This window comes from Lissotriton vulgaris, chromosome 5 (genome assembly GCF_964263255.1).
Source record: "Lissotriton vulgaris chromosome 5, aLisVul1.2, whole genome shotgun sequence".
NCBI lineage: Eukaryota > Metazoa > Chordata > Amphibia > Caudata > Salamandridae > Lissotriton > Lissotriton vulgaris.
The window spans coordinates 982,576,574-982,598,378 of NC_141693.1; the positions used below are offsets into that span (position 1 = coordinate 982,576,574).

Here is a 21,805-nt window from a genome sequence, read left to right on the forward strand (position 1 = left end):
TTTTGAGAAACCTTGTTTTTTGTAGGGAAAGTGGGGTGGACTGGGAATCAAAAGCAATCCTGGCCAAATGTTTAAACCAGCCCTGCTCGATTATTTTCCATGCCTTTTCTTTTCCTATCCATCTTTTTGTCTTACTCCTACTCTTCTTACTCCTACTCTCCTCACTCTCTTCTACCTTTCTCTCTGATCTTTTTCTATCCTCTCATTTTCTCCTCTCGTTCTTTCCTTCACCTCTATCTTTCCCTGGTCTCTCATGCTCAGTCTTTGCTTATACCACCACAGAGCTAGCTACAGTAAAGTGACAGATGCACCAGCAGCAGCTCAGGGACCCGAGAAACCGACTTCCAAAGGCTCCATCTTACTGGGGAAAGCCCAATGAAATTAATGGTCAGTCCAGTCTTGTAGACAAATAATGGCTGTAGGGGAAAACATTGCTTATTCGGTGAGGACTGTGATGAGGATAAAGGGGACTCGAAGTAATTAACATTACCAGTAAGTAATCGGGCCACTAGCAGGCTAACACTCAGGCCAGATACTTTTGTAGTATTTCATTTAATCAGGTGGTCTGCAACACTAGGTGACAGGCCAAAATATTGCTCCAGTCCTTAGTTGAAGATTGGAATTTCCTCTGTCTATTTTACTAATTTGAAGGCGTTGCTGAGTGGCTTAGCAAAGGTGCCATGGGACCTATTGCAAGCAAGGAAAATGGCATACATATATTTGGGTAGTAGCAGGTCGGCAAAATTGGAGTAGAGAGGTCTGTCAAACACATGGAGCCTTGGTGGCATTGCACATGCTGCACTATTTAATAGCTATACCCATATTTGAATTAAAGAAAATGCACCATATATTCTGAAACTGCATCTTCATGGCTTTGGTGTGCTACAAAATCCAATAACCTTAAGTCTCCCTTATGAAAATTATTTTTGACCACTGGCAGTGCCTTCTACAGAACTCAGCTATGGAATATGGGAGTGTAGACACTGCTTTGTACATATCCAGCAGAAAAACCAAGGGACATTCTACTAAATTCTACTAAATAAAAGTGCAAATCGCAACCAATTAACCACACCAGGTACCAGTAACGAGTTCAAAGATGTGCTGCAACTAACAGGATTTTGCTCAAAACTAGGAAGATTCCCAGAAATTCACATGGCAGTAATTATAAATATTAGAAAGTTTTAAAGTGATAAGCTGGAATTTGCAACAGATCATGAGAATATTTTAATGTATACCGATATTAAACCTCTTTGTGTGCATGTTTTATGGTTTGGCTAATGAGATATAAAATATGCCCCCCGCTTAACTACCAAAAATGGTTCCAGGAAAGAAAACAGTATACAGTACCAGGTCTATTTAATAAAGGGGCATGGATTACAAATATTCCCTTTGGTCATCTACATCCCATTGCAATGAGGATAGGTGGATTTCTGGAGTTATGAGGCATGGTCAATGTTTTGTAAAAGCACAGCCATTTTATCAGCCACTCGTGTCTAAGAGAGGATCTAGCTCATGCATTGCAATCATGATTTATGATGTGTTGTGCACAATTCCCTTATGTTCTCAGAATGGTTCTCAAATAGTTATTTTGTGCTGACATGAGTCACCCTATCATATCATCAAGGGGTTTCACCTAACAGTCAAGCTTAAACAGATTGCATGAATGTGCAAACATTCCCTAAGGAATGTTGTTGGTCCAAAGTGAGTGTTTAGGATAATATCACAGCATGGTCACAAACCTCTGGGGAAGAGAACTGTAAAAGATATTTTAAAACATAAGTGCAAACTATTTAGAGACCATGGGCCATATGTATGAAGCTCAAATGGGTTTGAAAACGCCGAAATTCGCAGAATTTCGGCGTTTGCGAACTCATTTTTGCTAAATGGTATGTATGTAGCAAATTTGAGTGCAAAATAAAAATTCGCAAATTTGCGATTCCTTATTTTGCGATTGCATTTAAGGAATCGAAAATGTTGTGATTCCTTAAATGCAATGTATGAAGCACCCAAGTTGTGCGATTTTTCATTAAGAAATCGCAAATTGAGGAGGAGCTTCGCCGGCAACCAAGATGGCCGCGTGAGCTCGGAGCTCCGAAGACCTCCCGATCCTCCGCAATAATCCTGTGACCCATCCTGTCCCACGATTGTGGGAATCGATTGCTGAGCCGGTCCTGAGGCGGCACCCGCTTTCGGAATGAAAATCGGACATTCCTAGACTCAGTTAGCTCGACAGACCCCGGAGGCTCCGCCCGCGTTGCTGGCGACCGTAGTGGGGTACAGCGGTGTCTCTACATGGTACCTCCCTGCCTACGCTTCGTCTTCCCGATGGGTGCTTCTGATCCTTGAGCGCCTTGCTGTGCGGCCTCTACCCAGGACTTTGGAGATATCGCCGTGTGCATTGTGCGTACTACACTGGACCTTTTCGCCCCTGGTGTCCCCCCCGTCCCGAGAGTGCCAACATGGCGGGCAAGAGTGGCTCGGACGCAGGCAAGTCTCAGCGGCTCAACAGGAAGCCATCCCAGTCCCAGTCCACCATTCCGGAGCGATTCTCCCAGTCTAAGGGATCACCGGTACCGGTACTGGCGGATCGTACTAAGGGCTTGAGAAGGGATGAATCACCGGACGACTCCGAGATAACACTTCGAGACGTTATGGGAGCGATAACGGGGGTGAAGACGGAGATGCACACTCTCCGCGAGGAACTGTCCAGCAAGGTTGACTCCCTGAAGATTGAGTTAAACCTCATCAGGACTGACCTCGGGAAAACTAATGACCGGGTGAAATCGCTGGATCTCAAGACTTCCAGCCTGGTCACTGATGTGTCCGATATACAGCTAGAGGTGCGCGACCTGAAAATGGCTAATGGTATGCTGGCGCGTCGACTGGACGAGTTCGAGGGTCGCGCGCGGCGCCAAAACGTTCGCATCACCGGAGTACCGGAAAAGGCCGAGGAGGACTCGACTGAGCTCTTTGTGGAAGAACTGGTGGTTAAGAACTTGGCACCGGGGGGCCTGAGTAAGTTCTTTTCGGTGGAAAGGGCCCACAGGATCCCGGGTGGGCCGCCGAAATCGGGTGCCTCCCCTCGCCCCATCATCGCGAGGCTGTTCAATTACAGGGACAGAGACGCTATCCTGCAAGCATCGAGGACTGCGGGCCCTCTCCGCTTCCAGAACTCTGATGTGAACTTCTTCCCGGATTTCACCCAGGCTGTCCAGAAAAAGCGCCAGAGCTTTACGGGGGTGAAACGGAGACTGAGGGAAATGGGCCTGCGTTACTCCATGCTCTATCCTGCCAAGCTTTGCATCGAGCGTGACCACCGGACCTTCTTCTTTGACTTCCCGGATGAGGTGGGACACTGGCTTGATACCCTGCCCCAGGAACGACATGAGCCGACCGACCAGACGGAGGAGACCACCGGAGGCGCGGAAGCACAGGAATAATTGTTTGGTTCCTTGCTTTCCGAGAGCTGGGTTGCCGTGAGGGGCTTCGGCCTTTGACATTGTTGCTGTTAGTTTGACTCGTTTTGTAATTAATATGGGGGATGACGGGGGGATGGGATGCCTCCTTTCTCCTCTGTGGGCTTCTTGTAGGTTAGTTAAGGGGCGACAGGCACACTGCTAGTTGGGGTGGATTATAGTCTAATGCAGGGGTGCAGGGTGGGGGGTAGTTGGGGTGTGTTCTTTCGACCTCTTTCTTTGTTTCACTCTTTGTTCTGGCTGAGGTACTATTGGACTGATATGTTGTTGCGGTGGGCGCCATTGTGGGTGGGGGATGGGGTGCGGATCGTCCTTGATGATGGGGGGTAAATCTCTTAATTTGTTGAGCTGGAATGTGAACGGGCTGGGGGACCGTATTAAGAGGGGTGTTGTGTTGCAGATGCTCAAGCGCTGCTCGCCTGATGTTGTTTTTCTACAAGAGACCCACTTGGTGGGTCATGCCTGTAAGGCTTTGAATAGGCGTGGATACAAAATGGTGGCACATTCGGGGTTCTCCTCGGGTTCCAGAGGGGTGGGCATCATGGTGCGCACGTCCCTCCCGTTGGAGGTGGAGTCTGTACTTACTGATGAAAGGGGCAGATACGTGGCGGTGGTGGGCAAGTGGGAGGGCCGCACGCTTGTTTTGGTTTCGGTTTATGTACCCCCGGGGCTGCAGGAAACTACTTTCAGGGACCTGGGAGGCGCCATTTTAGGTCTCCCCGAGGGATTGTTGCTGGTGGGTGGCGACTTCAACTCTGTAGTCTCGGGGGACTTGGACCGCTTTCCATCCAGGGATCTCCGCCCTTCCCAGTCTTGGCTGCCTGATTTTCTGAGTTCCATGGGGATGGTTGATTGCTGGAGATTGTTACACCCTACCCAGCGGCAGTACACTTTCCTCTCGGGTGCCCACGGTAGCCTTTCTAGAATAGACTACGTCCTCACCCCGGCTGCCCAGGCGCAGTCTGTGTCCACCGCGCGTCTCTTAGCTAGGGGCATTTCGGATCATTCCCCGGTCTGGGTCTCTTTTGACTTTCAGATACCCGCGTCTTCACGCGTGGCTCCCATTAACCCGTGGTACTTCCGCGATCCGAAGACCAGGGCCCTCCTGACTAAAGCTATGGACCGGTACTTCGCCGAGAATACTGGCTCCGTTGACTCCGCAGTCTCCCTTTGGGAGGCCTTTAAGACTGTGCTTCGTGGCGAGGCCTTCTCCCTGATTGCGGAGGCTCGCCGCCGCCGGGATGAGGACGTGGTGCGGCTGGAATCTGATCTCGCTGACCTGAACGCCCAACTGGCGCTAGGCCCGTCTCCCGACTTACTTCACGCTCTCTCCCTCAAACAGTCCGAACTCCGGGCGACCGCCACTGACGCGGCGAAAGCCTTGAGCAGGGAACAGCAGGGCAGGATTTATGACTCGGGTGATAAGGCGGGCAAACTCTTGGCGTGGCTGGATAGACGGGAGCTGGCATCCCGGGTGGTCCCAGAGTTGGTGGGTGAGGATGGCTTATCCCTGACGGACCTGGCGGCTATAGTTGGGTCCTTCGCTGAATACTTCGAAGGGGTATATACCTCCGCGAATCCTCTCCCAGAGTCTGCTTCGACCTCCTTTTTGGAGGGCATCGACCTCCCCTGCCTCTCGGATCTCGAACGAGACGACATGGATCGGGACCTGTCTGTGGATGAGGTAGCCTTGGCGATCCGTTCGCTGCGCTCCGGCAAAGCACCGGGACCCAACGGTATCCCGGTCGAGCTTTATAAACTCAAGGCCGACGCGCTGGCTGCACCATTGCTAAATATGTTCCTTGAAGCCCGCGAGACGGGAGTACTCCCCTTCGACCAGCGACTCGCCACCATTGTGGTGATCCACAAGGAGGGAAAACCGCGTGATTTGTGCCGGTCCTATAGACCCATCTCGCTTCTGAACGCCGAACCCAAGATCCTGGCCAAACTTTTGGCCAACCGGCTGGTGGGAGTTATCACGGACTTGGTTCACCCGGACCAATCCGGCTTCATACCGCACCGGAACACGGCACTTAACTTGAGGAGGCTTCACGCGGTCATGGCGCGTGCCCACTTGTTTCGTGAACCTGCGGTTCTCGCCTCTCTTGACGCCACTATGGCTTTCGACTCGCTGGAGTGGAACTACCTGTGGGCAGTCCTAGCCAAATTGGGGTTTGGGCCCACTTACATCGGATGGGTCCGGCTGCTGTATTCCGCACCGTTGGCTAATGTGACCGTCAATGGTCGTCTGTCGGCCTCCTTTGCGCTGCACAGAGGCACCAGGCAAGGTTGTCCGCTCTCGCCGCTCCTGTTCGCCCTGGCACTGGAACCCCTGGCGGCTTGGATCAGGACACACCCTGATGTCTCCGGGATTACGTGGTCACCTGGCTTTGAGGACCGAGTGTCGCTTTACGCGGACGACATCCTCTTGTATCTCACCTCTCCTTGCCGCTTGCTTATTGTGGTTTTCGACCTGCTGGGGACCTTCGGGACTCATTCCGGTTTGGTGATCAACTGGTCTAAATCCTCACTATACACGTTGTGTGGAGACACTCCGCGCCTCCCCCGTGGGTGCTCAATACAGATAGCCCTGCAGGGCTTTCGGTACCTGGGCATTTATGTGTCGCGAGACCCCCGAGCCCGATACTCACACAACCTTCTACCACCGCTGGCGCGTTTACGCAGGGACGTCGAGGGATGGAGGAAGCTACCGATCTCCCTAATGGGCAGGGCTGCGTTATTCAAAATGATGGCGCTACCTCGCTTCCTCTACGCTTTGCAGAACACCCAGGATCCGGTCCCGGCCAAATACTTTAGAGAGATCGAATCCCTGCAACGAGCACTGTTGTGGGATGGTAGGCCACGAATCTCGTTGCTCAAGCTGACCATACCGTGCTACGACGGGGGTATCGCCCTGCCGGACATGCGACGCTATTACTGGGCGTCCCAGCTTACGGCTATCAACCACGGCCTCTATGGCCCAGCGGCCAGCCCGGGCTACGCCATGGATCGGTGGCTCGTGAACGACGGGAACTATTATAGAGCATTATACTCCAGGTCCTTGGACCGGAGGCTGACGGGGCCCACCAAAACGATGGTGCATATATGGCGCTCGGTCACTGATACCCTGGGCTGGAAGGATAGGGTTACCATGGCCACCCCCTTATATGACTCGGACATACTGGGAAAACTGTGGAAAACTAAGGGTTTCGACCGTTGGGACACCATTGGGATATCTAAGGTTGGGGACATGATGGCAAGGGGGAGGATTAAGTCGTTTGACATGCTACAGTCTGAGTTCCAGCTGGCGGCGACGGAATATTTCCGACACGCCCAGCTTAACCATGCCCTCTCCCCTCACATATCGGAAGGAGAGACGATCCCTGAGTCATCACCCCTGGAGGACCGGGTGCTGGACGGCCACATGCCAGACAGCGCTATCTCCCTGACGTACAAAAAGCTCATTAATGTGAGAGTGGATTTGCTTGAACGATTGAGAATGCACTGGGTGAATGATGGTATAGAGATGGACGACGAGGAGTGGCAATCAGCGGTCTCCTCCCCCAGGGAGGTGGCCATATCAGCACGACTCCGCCTTGTTCAGTTGAAAATACTACACAGGGTGTATGTCACCGGCCCTAGACTCATACATATGGGGCTTTCCACGGACGGCCTGTGTCGGAGGGGTTGTGGTATGCTTGCTACTTTCCTGCACATCATATGGGAATGTCCTGGAGTCGCCCGGTATTGGACACGAGTGCATGAGGTGATGGAAGAAGTGACTGGAGTGGCCCTACCGGCTGAGGCCCGGCGATGCCTCCTCAATGTTTGGTGTCCGAATGATTACAGTGTAGCCCAGACCCGTTGGGTCACCCTGGGTAACATGGTGGCCAAGAGGGACATCGCCCAGAAATGGGGTGCGCCTGCTCCTCCCTCACTCAGTTTATGGGAAACCAATATGGACTGGTGCATGCTGCGTGAAAAGACGGTGTACGTGGCCAGGGGCAAGCCTAAAATGTGGAGATCTGTGTGGGGAGCCTGGAACTCCTATAGAGGTGACATTTGCGACCCCCCAGTAGAGATTGACTCTGAAGTCCAGGCTTCCCCGTAGAGCCCCTTCCCGCAATTCCAGATAGGTTATCCTGATGTGTTACCCCCCAAGTGCCTTACTGTTGTCACTGTTCTTGTGTGCTGTCTTGGGTGTGCGGCCCTCGACCCCCTCCCGCTACGCAAATCCACTACTTCTGTACTGTCCTCAGCCTCTCTTTTTTCCTCTTTGACTCTCTTTCGTGCCTGGCGCACACCTCTTTCTCTTAGCCTTATTTGAGGCTTTCTTGTTCTTTGGTTTATTTATTATTAAGTTCAATGCTATTGAAAATTAAACCTGATTGCTTCTGCGTACAGTATTGTACACGATTTTACCTGCTTCCTTTATGCTGCCTGGCCTCCGGGATGTATGGCTGAATAGCGGTGTACTTTTTCTACAAATAAAGGTTTTCCAAAAAAAAAAAAGAAATCGCAAATTACCACCAACTTGAAGTTGCTGGTAATTTGCGATTTCTTTCACAAAAGCACTTTTTTGCATTTGTGAAGGTGCCATGTGTCGCACATGCATGCCCTTAGGGCATGTATGTGCGCCATATGTGCACACATGTGAATTTCAGGAGTGCATCAGGGTGTCCTTATGACACCCTTTAAATTATTCTCAATTTGCGATTCTCAAATTGCGAATCGCAAATTGATAATAACTTCACATTCATTCCTATGGGCCTCCTGGCCCATAGAAATGAATGGGAAAATATTCCTTAATTGCGATTCGCAAATTGCAAATCGCAATTAAAGAATTTTAAGAAATCACAAAAAAATGCGATTTACTACATACATACCAATTTGCAAATCTCAAATAGCGATTTCTAAAAAAATCGCTATTTGAGATTCGCAAATCTGGATGTTGATACATCTGCCCCCATGATTCAGACAGTGATTGGGGCAAATGGGTAACAACAGAGCAGTACAATGAAAACAACCAACACCTGTACCTTGAAAAGAAAATTGCTGCTTTTCACGCGTCACATTGAGATTGGGTAGGAATGATTTCTGTATATTGCCTATACTGCTCAGCGCGGGGAGGCAGACTCTCCTAGATCCAAAGTCATGCCAGTGACCAATGTAATTGTCAAATGAGAGAGATGTATGGCGATTTTGAGGGCTATAATGGCTAAAGCAAAGTGATTTTGTTGATTATGAAAATGTGAGTTGAAGTCCAATTATCTGTCTAAAGGCACAGCAACAAAATGTAAACTATGGATTTGATGGCCACCAACGAAAACTCCAGGCAGTGCTCTGTTATAAGGGATTTGCACTTTGTCATTTTGCGTGCCCAACCACACTTGTCTAATCTTGTAGGGTGTCTGTGATTATCGTACGGTCTGTAAATCAAATCGTAAATCATACGTTCTTATATAGCGCCTTTCACCGTAAGGTCTCAAGGCGCTTGCTTTGGGAACCCGTCCTGGCCTTTCCCTGCGAGATTACCCCTACTGGGCATCCCCAAGGTGAAGACCAGGCATCCCATCGCGGTGGGGCCGTAGTGGAGATTAAGCAAGCTATTGCCCAGAGTTGCAGAGTGTGAACCCACGATTCGAGTAGGCACCGAGGCGAGAATTATCGAGTCCGTGGACATTTTGAGCTCAAGGCCCTGCCGCGTCGGGGATTGAACCCTGGTCCCGGGTCTGACCTCTGCATCTGGGACTGCCTCCTCTAACCGGTGAGGCACACTTCTCCACCTGTGGAATTCCTTATTGAGACAGAGTGGCCACAGAGTTTTCCAGAGGCTACTTTTCCCACATCCAATGATGATTTAGTCACGCTCTGACTTTTCTTTGTGGTTGGTGATATTTTGAAGGATTTTCAAGTTCAGTGCCCAGACTACTCCCAGCTTTTATCCTGTTATCCACCCAGGCAAGGAGTTTATTCCATAGAACAACCCACATCCAGGTACTTTATGGCCATTTGTGATAATTACATGTTTTTAGTCTTGGATCATATCCTAAATATTCCACTTTAATCAATGCAATGTGGATTTTTAATCTTGCTAGGGTACCTGGACCTAATTTAAGCTCTGCGCTGAGGCATTGTTGGAGGGTGATTGTGAGGGAATCATTGAAGAGCCACAACAAAGATTGTTTTTTTGTTTTTTTAAATTTTTATTTGCATTTTCAAACCATAGAAACATATCAAGCATGTCACATAAAATTGTCCATCATACCCTGCCCTCCCCCACAGCAAAGATTGTTGAATCCTGGTGCACTCTCTAAGGTCATTTACTATGCTTTAACAACCAATACGATTGAATATGTAATGAAAAATGTGTTGTAGAATGCACAATTTTTGCCGAAATTTTCTTTGGGGGTGGGGGGAATCCTGCCAAAACCTCCTTGTATGGGTCAGGGTCAGGCTCAGTCAGGGCACTCACTATGCACAGTACGGGGGCTAATCTGACAAAATTTGCCAGGCCTGCTCCGGATTCCCAGTCCGGCCCTGAGCCTGGGTGGTGTTTGAGCCAGGCGAGCCCGGGCCGACAGTAGAAGGACAGCCGTGGAGTTTGCCCTGGTTCCAGGGATGGTTTCGGCAAAATGTCACTTCCTCTAAATAGGCTAAAGTCCTTGGACTGGCCCTGTCTCTGCAGACTGTGTAGGAGCACCTGACCCTTTCTGCACTTGAGTGGCTTCATTAATTGAACATCATTACCCTCTGCTAAGGGAGGCAACTGCTGTTAATTGCCCACTAGGCAATCGCAGATATGAACTGCAGGCTCATACTGAGAGGGAAGGGCAACAAGAGCAGTTAATGGCGGATATTATATGGGCAATTAGTCTATTCGCACCCGCCATCCTCGTTACACTCTTTCCTTCAGCTCAGTCAGCCTGACACATCAGGAACATAAGAGTTGTTAAATCCTGCAGTGTAAGTCTTCTAATGGGCTGGGTCAGTCATAAAACTCCTGTCAGACACTAATGCAATACGACGTGTGACAAAAAGCTCAGTATTAAAAGGTGCAGCTCTACGAGGGGTGGCGTGTGAATACTCAAATAAGTGGAATCCGCTAAAAGCAGCTGCATCCAGGTGTTTGAACCTGATGCCCGGTGTAAGGTCGCATGGGTGCTGTGCTGTCATTACTGGTTCTGGCGGGAGGATGAGTATTAGATAATGTCCTCTAAACCTCTGCTTGCTGACTTTTTAATTACATTTCTGGACAACCCTGCTGCTTACAGGCTAGGAGCAAGAAGAGTTGACATTTCTGTGCAGTCCAGGCAGCCAGATGGAACGTGCACGTTTTTTTAAAACTAAGTGTCAGTAGCTTGAAAATGACCGCTATATATGTATTTTTCTTTCTTTCTTCTTTTGTGTAGGCGGGCATCCCTTCAAGCGTTACTTTTTTCAGCCCATCCGGTGTCAAGTTCTGTCTAGGCCATATACAGGCCCTGTCTGGTGCCTCCATCGATCACATTAAGGTAATGTATGGGCCATATAGCCAATTAAATAATGAGATACGGGATCGCTGCTGAGATTTGTGTGCAACCTTCATGCCGCAATTTCCCAAGTCCGGGGCTGCATCTCCCTTCCAATTTCTTAAGCTTAATAACGTGCATTCGATTGAATTATGGGATTAGAAACGATCAAACTACATTACTAAGCACATAAACACGTGCAACTAATATAACTTTGTACTTGAAATATATATTTGAACAATACTTGAAGATTTTCACTATGTATTTTTGCTGCGTAGTGAGATAATGGGATATGCTCTCCACTGTAATTCTGTCTTTCTAATGTAAAAACAAGGCAACATGTTCTTATCTAAATGAATATTTTTGCATTGGATAAAGATGTGCACGAATGTGATTCTCTCCACATTGCATCATCAGTTTGTCATATCTTAATGTAGATTTTATTATAACTGCCACAAGAGGGCCAACATATATATTTTAGAAGAAAAAAATGCAGTCACCTTGCATAAGTAAACCTAGTAGATGTAGCGTTTTATTTTGTTAAACACGTGATATGATCAGAGGCATTAATTAAAATACCCCTTAGGGGTAGTGCTGGAAGGCTGCTTCCTGGACTTAGAAGCTAAACAGGAAGTTACTGGTGGTTTTGAGCAACCCTTCAGCAGTGATGGTCTTTTTTCTCTGGTGGTAACATGCAAAGTGCGCATGAACTGTTTGGTCAGCCCAAGAGGGCCTGCCAAAGAGTTCATGCTCACTTAGAGAGTGCAAACCACTCCTCCCCTGTTCTGCCCAGCCCTGTCCTGCCACTGACTGCAATAAGACAAAATAAAATGATAATAACAATATGTTATTATCATTTTATTATTACTTTTGAGTAGTGAGGCGACGCTCCTCCACCTTAGCAGATGAGCCGCCACTTTCTGTGTATCACCATTACTAAGCAGAAGCTTCGCTCTGATGGCATGCGTTCACAGTGCTTTCAATTACTTTGTGACTTCTGGGCACTGAGAAGTCCCACGTAGGTCTTCCAGCAGCTAACAGCCCTTGAGGCTGGGGCAGTGGCTCATACTCCAACACCCAATCCACTTCAGGTCCATCTGGAACGGGGGCTGTGAATAGCACAACCAAATGCTGTCTAGGAGTCTGCTCTGATCCACATACAACTTTGCTCTGGTCTAGGCAAATCTGGAATGGTTCAATTTTTCTGCTGATACTGATGTGCAGCCTAAACTCTGGTCAACACAGTTGACACTGTCCAATCTATGTAGGCCTCTGGTCCCTGTACTAAACCAAGGACAATCAAATCATTGCCCAAGAGACATCCAGCACATGGCATCTCTCACACCTATATCAACAATGGTCAACTTGCCATTGATTTCGGCTGCAGTTCTGTCAATCAGATACTCCCAGTCTTTGTCACTGGCTACCAAACTTGTACCATTGGCACCAGGGAGAGTCTGCTCTGGTTTGAGATACTTCCACTCAACCGTTGTTCTGTAAGCTCCTGTATCTCTCAGGGCAGGAACCTTCCGCCCATTGATACTAACTTCTTATACAAACCCCATTATGTTCGGGTGAATGTGCTTCCGTCTCACAAATGTCAATAGCCACTAGGTTGAGTGCAACCATGCTTTTTCGGAACTCTTCATCCCCAATCAACAGACTCAATATCATGCGTCCAGCTGGTACAGAGTCTTTCAAATGAAGGTCTCTCCTATAATGCGCCTCCTTTTGACACTCAAACAAGTAATACTTTTGGGCTTGGAAGATTCTTCCTGTTCTCTGTTATCCTTGTTGTGTTCCTGACTTGAACCCAATCGCCTTTCTGGTTGTGTCCCCACTTGGAATCTTTGGATTTGCCCTGACCTTTACCCTCCAGTTTGGAGCTAGTCTCTTGAGAGTTCCTCTCTCATTTTGGCTACGAGCCATGCTGCGCCAGCAGTTGTTAACCCCCATGAGCTACGCACTGGTCAGCAAACACTGCAAGTTTATCTGGATTCTTCTCTGTCAGATCTCACAAATATTGTCTAAGTGGGTTAAAGCACTCTACCTTGATGCTCCCAGTCACGCTCAGTTGGTTAGAGGCATGACAATCATTGGCCCTCATCCCTCTCATTCCAATCTTGCAACACATCATCGGCTCTCTTGATTTCTTTAAACCTCTGAAGGTAGTGAGCGGGCTCCAGCCCAAACCGTCATACAACAGCTTCCTTTATTTGCTCATAGTACCTTTGCTCAGCCACAGACATCCTTCCAATGACTGACATACTTTCTTTGAGCAAGCAATTAACTAAAGTAGCTGCCTTTAAGGCCATACAGCCATGTTATTTCCTCTGACATTTCCCCTAGGGGCCGAAGCCACTGGAGGACAATTTTGACAGCTTTGAGAGAGAGAGAGAGAGAGAGAGAGAGAGAGAGAGAGAGAGAGAGAGAGAGAGAGAGAGAGAGAGCCATAGAGATAGATGGAGCGAGAGGAAGATACCAGACAGGCAGAAGTGAGCGAGGAAAAGCGAGAAAGATAATTGATGGATGGAAATCGAGAGAATGAATGAGGAAAGGAATGGTGTGGCGATTGTTTGAGCACTTCTACCATGGCTGCTTTCGGTTCCCCCCGTCCAACCCTGCGTTAGACACCATTCAAAGCCTGCGGTATGGTGATACATCCCAAAAAGTTCTGGCCACAACAATGGAATCACAGAACATGGTACACTGCCACCACCACTCTATGCACTAAACCTGTGGCAGGGATACTAGCCCATGGTGAGTATAAGGATGGCATGCTTGGTGCACACCCCTAGGTCACAGGGCAGGAACGGGACTTCACTCAAGGCATAGGGCAGGCCTAGTCCTCTGCACACAGATTAGATTAGTGTGAGGCTAGGGCCAGAAATGAAAATACCTGCATACCACATACTCCTAGGCATGCACTCAGTGTAGGGAAATCAAACCGTACACCATGCAAGGAACATTTCCATCCCTACTGTTATCATTTTATTATTATTATTATTACTGTCAGTATTATTATTATTATTATCATTTTCATTATTATTAATCTTGTTATTACTATTATAGTTAGTATCACTATTATTATTACTAATATTATCATTGTCAACTATTATGCATTGTTTGCATTACTTGTGTCTGTATATTGTCTTTGTTGGTTTGTAGATATGAACACCTGGCTGTTCCTGGCTTGACCGGGCATCTCTTTAGCAGTCTACCATTCTTAACTCCATCTAATCCCCGGATTCCTCACACTCTTTGCCACCAAACCCCCTTTTGATTTATCCCTTGCAACATTTGGTTCTCCTTCCTTTGATCTCCTGCAACCTGTTTTTCTCACCTGCTTCCTCCTTGCCAAACATCTCTGGCCAGCTCTCAACCACTCCATTTTGGGTAGGATCATTACAACCACAAGACTCTTTTCTCATTCCCAATTTCTTGTTCCCTCAGATCAACTCTTCTGACACGTCTATCACTTTTAGACAGTCTTAGAGCAGCTAACAGTGCTACAAAAGGAAACCAACAAAAGCGATTAACCCCTCCCATGCTCGTGACGGAACCGTTCCGTCACGAGCCTCGGGTGGGCTGTGCTGGTGACGGAACGGTTCCGTCACAGCCCCCGTGCCGCGCCTGCGCGCCGTGAATTCCGCGCCTGCGCTAACGTTCTCTAGCGCGGGCAGGGCCCTGACGGAACCGTTCCGTCACAAGCACAGCTCACCCGCGTGCCGTGACGGAGCAGTTCCGTCACGAGCACGTGACCGCCGCGCGGCCCCCCCACCCCCTGAGCACTGCGGCGGAATAGCCGCCGCAGTGATGGGGTTAAACACATCAACAGGTGTGTTTGTCAATGTGTGCATGTACGTCTGTAGGTATGCTGTGCACCTGTGTGCATCTGAGCATGCGCTGCACAAAAGTCAAGCCTATTAGCTTTGCCATTGCTTGTTTATGCAATGAAATGTAGAAACTGAGAGGGAGAGTTTTTTGTTATTCCTTTTGCATTGAAAGGCATACTTAAATAAGTATTTAGTTTGTTATGTTTTTTTAAGTACGCCTTTAAGATATGCCACCTCTCCTGACATTGACAGCTTGTCGGTTGTACTCAACAGTGGAGCGGTAAGTGCTTGATCACCATCATTAGACCTCATTAAAGCAACTGGGAGCAAAGACTGATAATATCCAAGGAGCACTCATAATTAGACAACGATAAAAAAGCTGAGAGAATATTGTGAAAAACCTACTGAAGGAGAAACAAGGGTGAAGTCAATGATTCCTTAAAGACTAATGTGCTCGATAACAATTAATGAATTGTTGTGTTCCTTCGGGAGCACAAACAAGGGTAGATGTATTGCAAACAAGATCATTTTTTGTCTCAAATCAGCACAATGTTATTTAAATCCGGGCGCATGATCTCCATCAAAATACATTTAGATATGCCCTCACCAGTCTAACCTCGGATTAGTCAATCAATCAGAATGCTCATTCGGTTGAAACTGTATAAAACCAGAAAGATCACCCATCTAAAATGATGAAGCACAAGCATTTCATTACACACTTTCCGCTATACAAATCAGGAACGTATAATCTTGCTTCAGAAAACATTCATAGTGTAAAACTTAAAAAGGCTGTTTTCGTGCTACAGTCTAACCTGCCATGGTGTTCCTATGCCTAATAACTGAGACTATAGCCCCCCACCCCTCCAAACCCTAACATGATAGCATTCAGGATTATAGATGGCTAACAATGAATAACAGGGATGTTATTCTCTGAGCAATTGTGAGTGACATCAAATTGACAACAAGGGGTGTGCTCAAGCTGTCTATGATGGCACTCGGAATTCCGAGCTGTAATTTTATGTTGTATATACACCCCCTTCCCCCAGATCATCTACCCCTGCTTTCAGCATGTAAGTAGAAGTTGAGAAGTAATGGAGGAACCACATATACCATACATTTTTAAAATAAAAATGGCCTCCTACCACACATCCTCACCCCCACCACCCTCTGAAAAAACCTTCCCCCTGCCCATCCCAAAATATAAAAAAAAACAATGAATAACTGGCTTCCTGCCACCCACCTCCACCCCACCTACTGCCCGTGCTTCCCACACCTCTGCACTAAATACTGTGGACCAAAATACCTTACTGTGGTGATGTACTCTTCCATCTACATTCCACATTCAGTGGTCACGTTCCATGGAACATGGAATGTAGTGGAATGAAGGAGGGTTGGGAGTTCTGGGAGGGTCAGTTACCGAGCGAGGTTGGTGAAGACTGTGGCCAATAAACTTGGCCACAGGAGGTGAAAACTAATGTACTCACTGAAGTGCTCCAACCCGGACAGACCCCCTATCGCTTTTTAATAAGGCAGTTACGGATACCCTTCTGGGGACATGGGCACAAACATGCTATGTGTTGCCGTTAAATAGGTAGACACTATCGTCCTGCCCTGGGTGATCCGGCTTTCTTAACACAGCACCCTACCTCAGAAAGTCAGTGGTGCAAGCGTTCACAAGCAGAGTCAACCTCAATGCCTTCCACCCCACCCAACCGGATAGAGAATCAAAGTGCCTTGAAACATTTGGGACACGATAGTCTCTTCCAGGCTAGTATTGTGGTCTGAAAAAACAAAAAGGGTCCACTCTGAGTTACAAAATGAAGTGCTAACCTTCCAGAAAGTGACTAAACCTAAGCAAAGCGTTTGGTTACTAGTATGGGAAAGCAATGGAGTTTCTTAAAATTGATATCCTTCGAGATCTTGTTCGTGCTATATAAAACTTTATAAATAAATAGGTCTCTTGGTGGCATGCTTCCTCATCAGGTTCTTCCTACCCTGCTGCGGGACAGGGCGTGCTACGGCCATCGGATAAGTGGGAGCACTTTGAAGTGAAGTGATGTGTATTGGTGTGAAAGTAGAAGGGTCAGGAATGAGTGAATTAAAAAATACCTGACTTTGTGGAAAAACGAAACTTTAATGCTCCTTAATGCTGGTATTGTTAAGAAAAAAGTGGGCAAAGAGGAGGGAAAAGGCTTTAATGAGCGGCTCCCTCTCTGGTCAACATGTTTCGAAGCCTATCCCTAAGTTTCTTCTTCAGGACCAAATACAATGATCCCTGTTACCACTCGGACTGATGCCTAGTGCTGTTAGCCTGTTAGGTGTTTTGAATAATAGACTTCTGTACAACATATTCGTTCAATACCTACTTGGTAATATTCTTAACAGAGCTAATAAGCAATTTCTTAATTGACAATATTTTAGGTTTCCTAATTGGATCCCATAAGCTTCAACACTGGAGGGGTGGAGCGGTTGTAGTCAAACATTCGTCAAAGCATCTCGCTCACCCTAGAGACAATGCCTGCCCATGGCTCCGTCGAACAGAACACCTAACATGCTAACAGCACTAGGCACCAGTCAGAGTGGTAACAGGGATCATTGTATTTGGTCCTGAAGAAGAGGCTTAGGGGTAGGCTTCGAAACATGTCGACCAGCGAGGGAGCTGCTCATGAAAGCTGTTTCCCCTCCTCTTTCCCCATTTTTTAACAATAACAGCTGTATGGAGCATTAAAGTTTCGTTTTTCCACAAAGCCAGGTATTTTTTAATTCACTCATTCCTGACCCTTTCACACTCACATATCAATACACATAACTTCTCTTCACTTTAAAAGTGCTCCCACGTATTTATCAGTCGTAGCACGCCCCGTCCCTCAACGGGGCGGGAAGAATCCAATGATGAAGCATGCCACCAAGGACCTTTTGGTGGGTGAGGGTTATATTAAGAAACTCCATTGCTTTCCCATGCATTGCTTGGGTTTAGTCACTTTTTGGAAGGTTAGCCCCTCATTTTGTAGCTCAGAGTGGACTCTTTTTGTTTTTTCATAGCTTACAGAGGAGATTGAGTCCATGACTGATATATCTCTTCACTCCCTTCTTTGTTTCTTGATGCGATTGTATTGTGGTCCATCAACGGCAACTACCTATTTGGTGAATACACTCACGCCCTTTGGGACTGTGTTACTCAGGTACTACCTGCAATACCAGAGGACATGCGCCCATTCTTTGTGGGCTAGATACCATGGAGTGTTATGCTTGGATGATAGGTACCAGTGTGAAACTTTGAAGACACGCCTGGATGAGCTCTATGGGCTTCTCACATGATATCCAATCCTCCTAATGGACATGCCCTTCAATGGCTCTCACCTATTTGGCAAAAGAGAGGCCTCGGCCCTTGAGTGCTTCAAAGACAGTAGGGCCACAACGTGGCCTATTTTCACCAGCACGTCAGTTTTGCCAGTAATTTGAATCCCTTCCGTGGCTATAGTCTGTGCATTAATTACAGCCAAAAAATGCCCATTTAGGCAGCCTGGCAGACATATAGCCTTTTCAAGGCCAAGGCCACAGCATGCAAAAACAGGAAAGGCAGTGTGCAGCCCTGTCTCCAGCTGCTGCTGCCGCAAAAACTCTTTAGCGGCACCTTTAAAACACGCAGCTATAATGTTGGAGGCAGGATCCACCATTTTCTCTTAAGGCTGCCAAGCGATCACTTTTGACAAATGGGTCCTTCAAATTGTCCAGCAGTTATGCCTGTCTGTTTCCTTCCACTCCACTACACCTTACACCATCTTCAGAATAGCTGACAGAGAACCATATGGCCATTTTACAGCAAGCAGTGCAGGCCCTTCTGGCCAAAGAAGCCATTGAGAGGGTGCGGCATCAGAAATGGGAACTGGCTCTTACTCCTGCTACTTTCTGGTGCCTAAGAAAGACGGAGGTCTTTGTCCTGTTTTATTCCATCACACTCCCAACACGTTTCTGAGAAAGGAAAAATTCAAGATGCTCATCTTTGCCTAGGTCTTCTCTGCCAAAGACTCTGGAGACTGGATGGAAGCGTTGCACCTGCAGGATACTTATTTCCAAATCCCTGCCCTCCAAGCTCACAGGGGTATCTACATTTCATGGTGGGTCAGTTTGCTTTGCTCTCCAGTGCTCCTCAGTCAGGTGTTTCTGAAAGAAAAGGAGGTAGTTGCAGTGCATCTTTGAAGGTCAGTAATATTAGTTTTCCCACAGCTCGAAGACTGACTGTTAAAGATGGACTCCCTCCAGGCAGCCATTACACACCTCTAACTATGGCAAAGCTCTTAACATCTTTGGGGTACACTATCAATGTGCTGAAAGTCACACCTGACAGATTCTCACTTTCACTGTAGCTATTCTAGACACAGTGCAGTTTTGTGTTTTCCCCCGCAGCTTAGAGTCAAGGACATTCTTGCTATGATCCCAACATTTCAGCTTTGGTCCTGGATCTTGTAAACCTGGCAAAGTTGATAGGTCATGCTGACCTGCCCTGGACACGGTTTCCAGCGTCCTCTCCATAATGCTATGCTGGGGCAGCAGTAGACCACACCAGGCCTGCAAATGGCATTGTTTGTGACTCCATCTTACCATCCTGCTCTAAAGCTGCACTGGGTCTTCCCTAAGCAACAGGAACGCAATCAGCAATAGTAGCAGGTGGGGTGGCTGTGGGCTCTTGTGCGACATTGCACTAGGGACAAATGAGAGATTCTGGGAAAGTAGGTAGGGTTTTTTATGATATCGTGGTATTTCTACTTCCTGACTACTCCTGCTAGGTTGAAGGGCATACATGCTGGAAAATGACTGAGTGTGCCTGAGCCCCACATGGCTATTCCTACATACAAATCCTAACTGCTGGAACAACACTTTGGGAAAGAAGGTTGAGCAATGAATCACAGTGAGGTTTGTCTGGCCTGGGAAAACAGGTTGTATATGACACATTGATGGACAATCCCAATAAAGTTTTCTTATGACATCAAGATAGGTATTTTAAATCACTTGGATTATCTTCCTTTCTTTTTTGTTTTCTCACAATTTCTGAGCACTGCAACTTGCCCCTTCAGCCTATACACTGTCATCTTCTCTGGTTGAGGGTTCAACCATTGGGTCCAAGAACAGCTAGCCTCAGGTTTGTCTTGAGGAGGAGCATATTGGACATCAGTTTCTAACATGAAAACCCAGATGACGAAGTTCCACTATTGAGTGGGCTGATGGGTACATTTTCTAGTTCTTTACTCTGAACTCTATCTCTCGACTTCCTCTCTCCTGTGTCTTTTTCCTTTAATAACCTCTTGGTATTATCATCGATGTGGGATACTATATAGGTTCCAACCAGTATTTCAAGTCACCTTAGACCTTTGGTATCTTCCGTGTGTGTAACTGTATATGACACATCCCAACTTTAACCGCATCGCTGCTGCGGTGATGTTTGCGCTGTGCTGGCCCTTTGTGAACTACATTGTTTATGACGAGCTCAGCTCGTCATCAGCACACGCCACCCGTGGCTGATGACGAGCTGAGCTCGTCATCAGCATCGAAGGGGTTAATAATTGAATCCCTTCTCACCAAACTGGGCCAGAAAAACCCACTGACGTGGAACACCTCCACAAAAAGTCGGGACCCAAAAACAATAACAAGAACATCCCCGAGGCCGTCACAGGCTGCCCTGCAAGCCGTAGACTTACCAGTGATCACGTATGCCCAGTATACACGAAATGATCACGAAAACACATAACAAAGACCACTAAATCAGGTCTTAACCAAATAATAAAATTAAGGAATGGAAAACATATCACATACCTGTAGCCAAGTTGGCAATCTACTGGTCGCATGAAAAAATGAAACAGAAAGTCCCTGACCAAATGTGACGTATTTGTACTCCATTTGATGGGTGCCATATTGGATTGGGAAGGAAAAGTCAAGTTTGGTGATCTTTATATGCGTGGTAAAGAGGTGAACTCATACGTAAGGACTGTAAGAAGAAGACGGACAAGGAGGTAATATCCTTATCATGTGCATTTAGGATTACATCATCCTTATCTACCCATCTTTTCACTCCTTGCAGCCTGTGCCCCAAATTGTCTATGATAGACTATGGCCAGAAGCGGGTCATAGTTGTACGAGAAGGCACGGGCAAGCCTGCCTGTTCTAACTGGTGAATTAAAAGATCCACCTGTGAGTCCAGTGGGTGCTGTTGGGTAAAGCACAGTCCATACAAACTAGGCAGTATATGCAGCCTGCTGTCAGCACAGTGGCTGATGTGCACGTTCAGTATGAAATGGTCTTGATTCCCTTTAACTGTTCGTAAAAGGTGTAGGTAGAAGTTAAGAATGCACTAAAGCCCCAGTTAGAAGTAATAATTTGTACTTTTGTTTTTCCCGTTCCAGTTTGCAGCAATAGGCCCAACCACAACTGAGGCACTGACAGCAGAAGGGATCCGTGTTAGCTGCACGGCAAAGAACCCTACGCCGCAGGACTTGGCCCTGGGGCTGAAGGCTGCCCTGGAGCAATGAAGAATTTGCTGGACTTGTCTGAAAACACTTGAAGCCGCAGCAGTTGCGATGTTTATTGGTATGCGAGGGTGGTTTCGATTCGGATATATGCAGTTAAAATAAAAAATTAAAACATTTGTAAATAGCAGCCTGCTGGATGATTTATATTTCTGTAATTAAAATAAAAGTCTCCTGTGCCTACCTGAATGCGCTGCTTCGGGCATCTTTGCAGCTTTAGCCTCGCGAATCGCTTCCCTCTGCCAGCAGCCCTTGCTCCTCACCTGCCTCTCCATCATTTTAGCCGAGCCTTGCTTCTTCCCAGACGTGCAGCAGGCCCGGACTGGCCGTTGCGGGCACCGGGCAATCCCCCGGTGCACCGCAAGGGTGGGGGCCGGTTTTGGGCTCCTGGGGGACGGTTTTGTTACAGGGCTGTTTATGCAGCATAGCTGCAAAATTGGCCCTGCAACAAAATTGTCCGA

The 21,805-nt window shown here is 47.5% G+C and overlaps 1 protein-coding gene across 2 annotated transcripts in view; it reads left to right on the forward strand.

The window, feature by feature from the left end:
• The window catches only part of UROS (uroporphyrinogen III synthase), a 516,510-nt gene extending 494,977 nt beyond the window's left edge, over positions 1-21,533 (forward strand). For both annotated transcript variants that reach the window (XM_086922572.1, XM_086922573.1), the window contains 2 exons: positions 10,889-10,990; positions 21,222-21,533. In XM_086922572.1, coding sequence (XP_086778698.1) covers positions 10,889-10,990; positions 21,222-21,347 — 228 coding nt within the window. In that variant the 3' untranslated portion in view covers positions 21,348-21,533. The remainder of the gene's footprint in view (positions 1-10,888; positions 10,991-21,221) is intronic.
• The last annotated feature ends 272 nt before the right edge of the window (positions 21,534-21,805 follow it).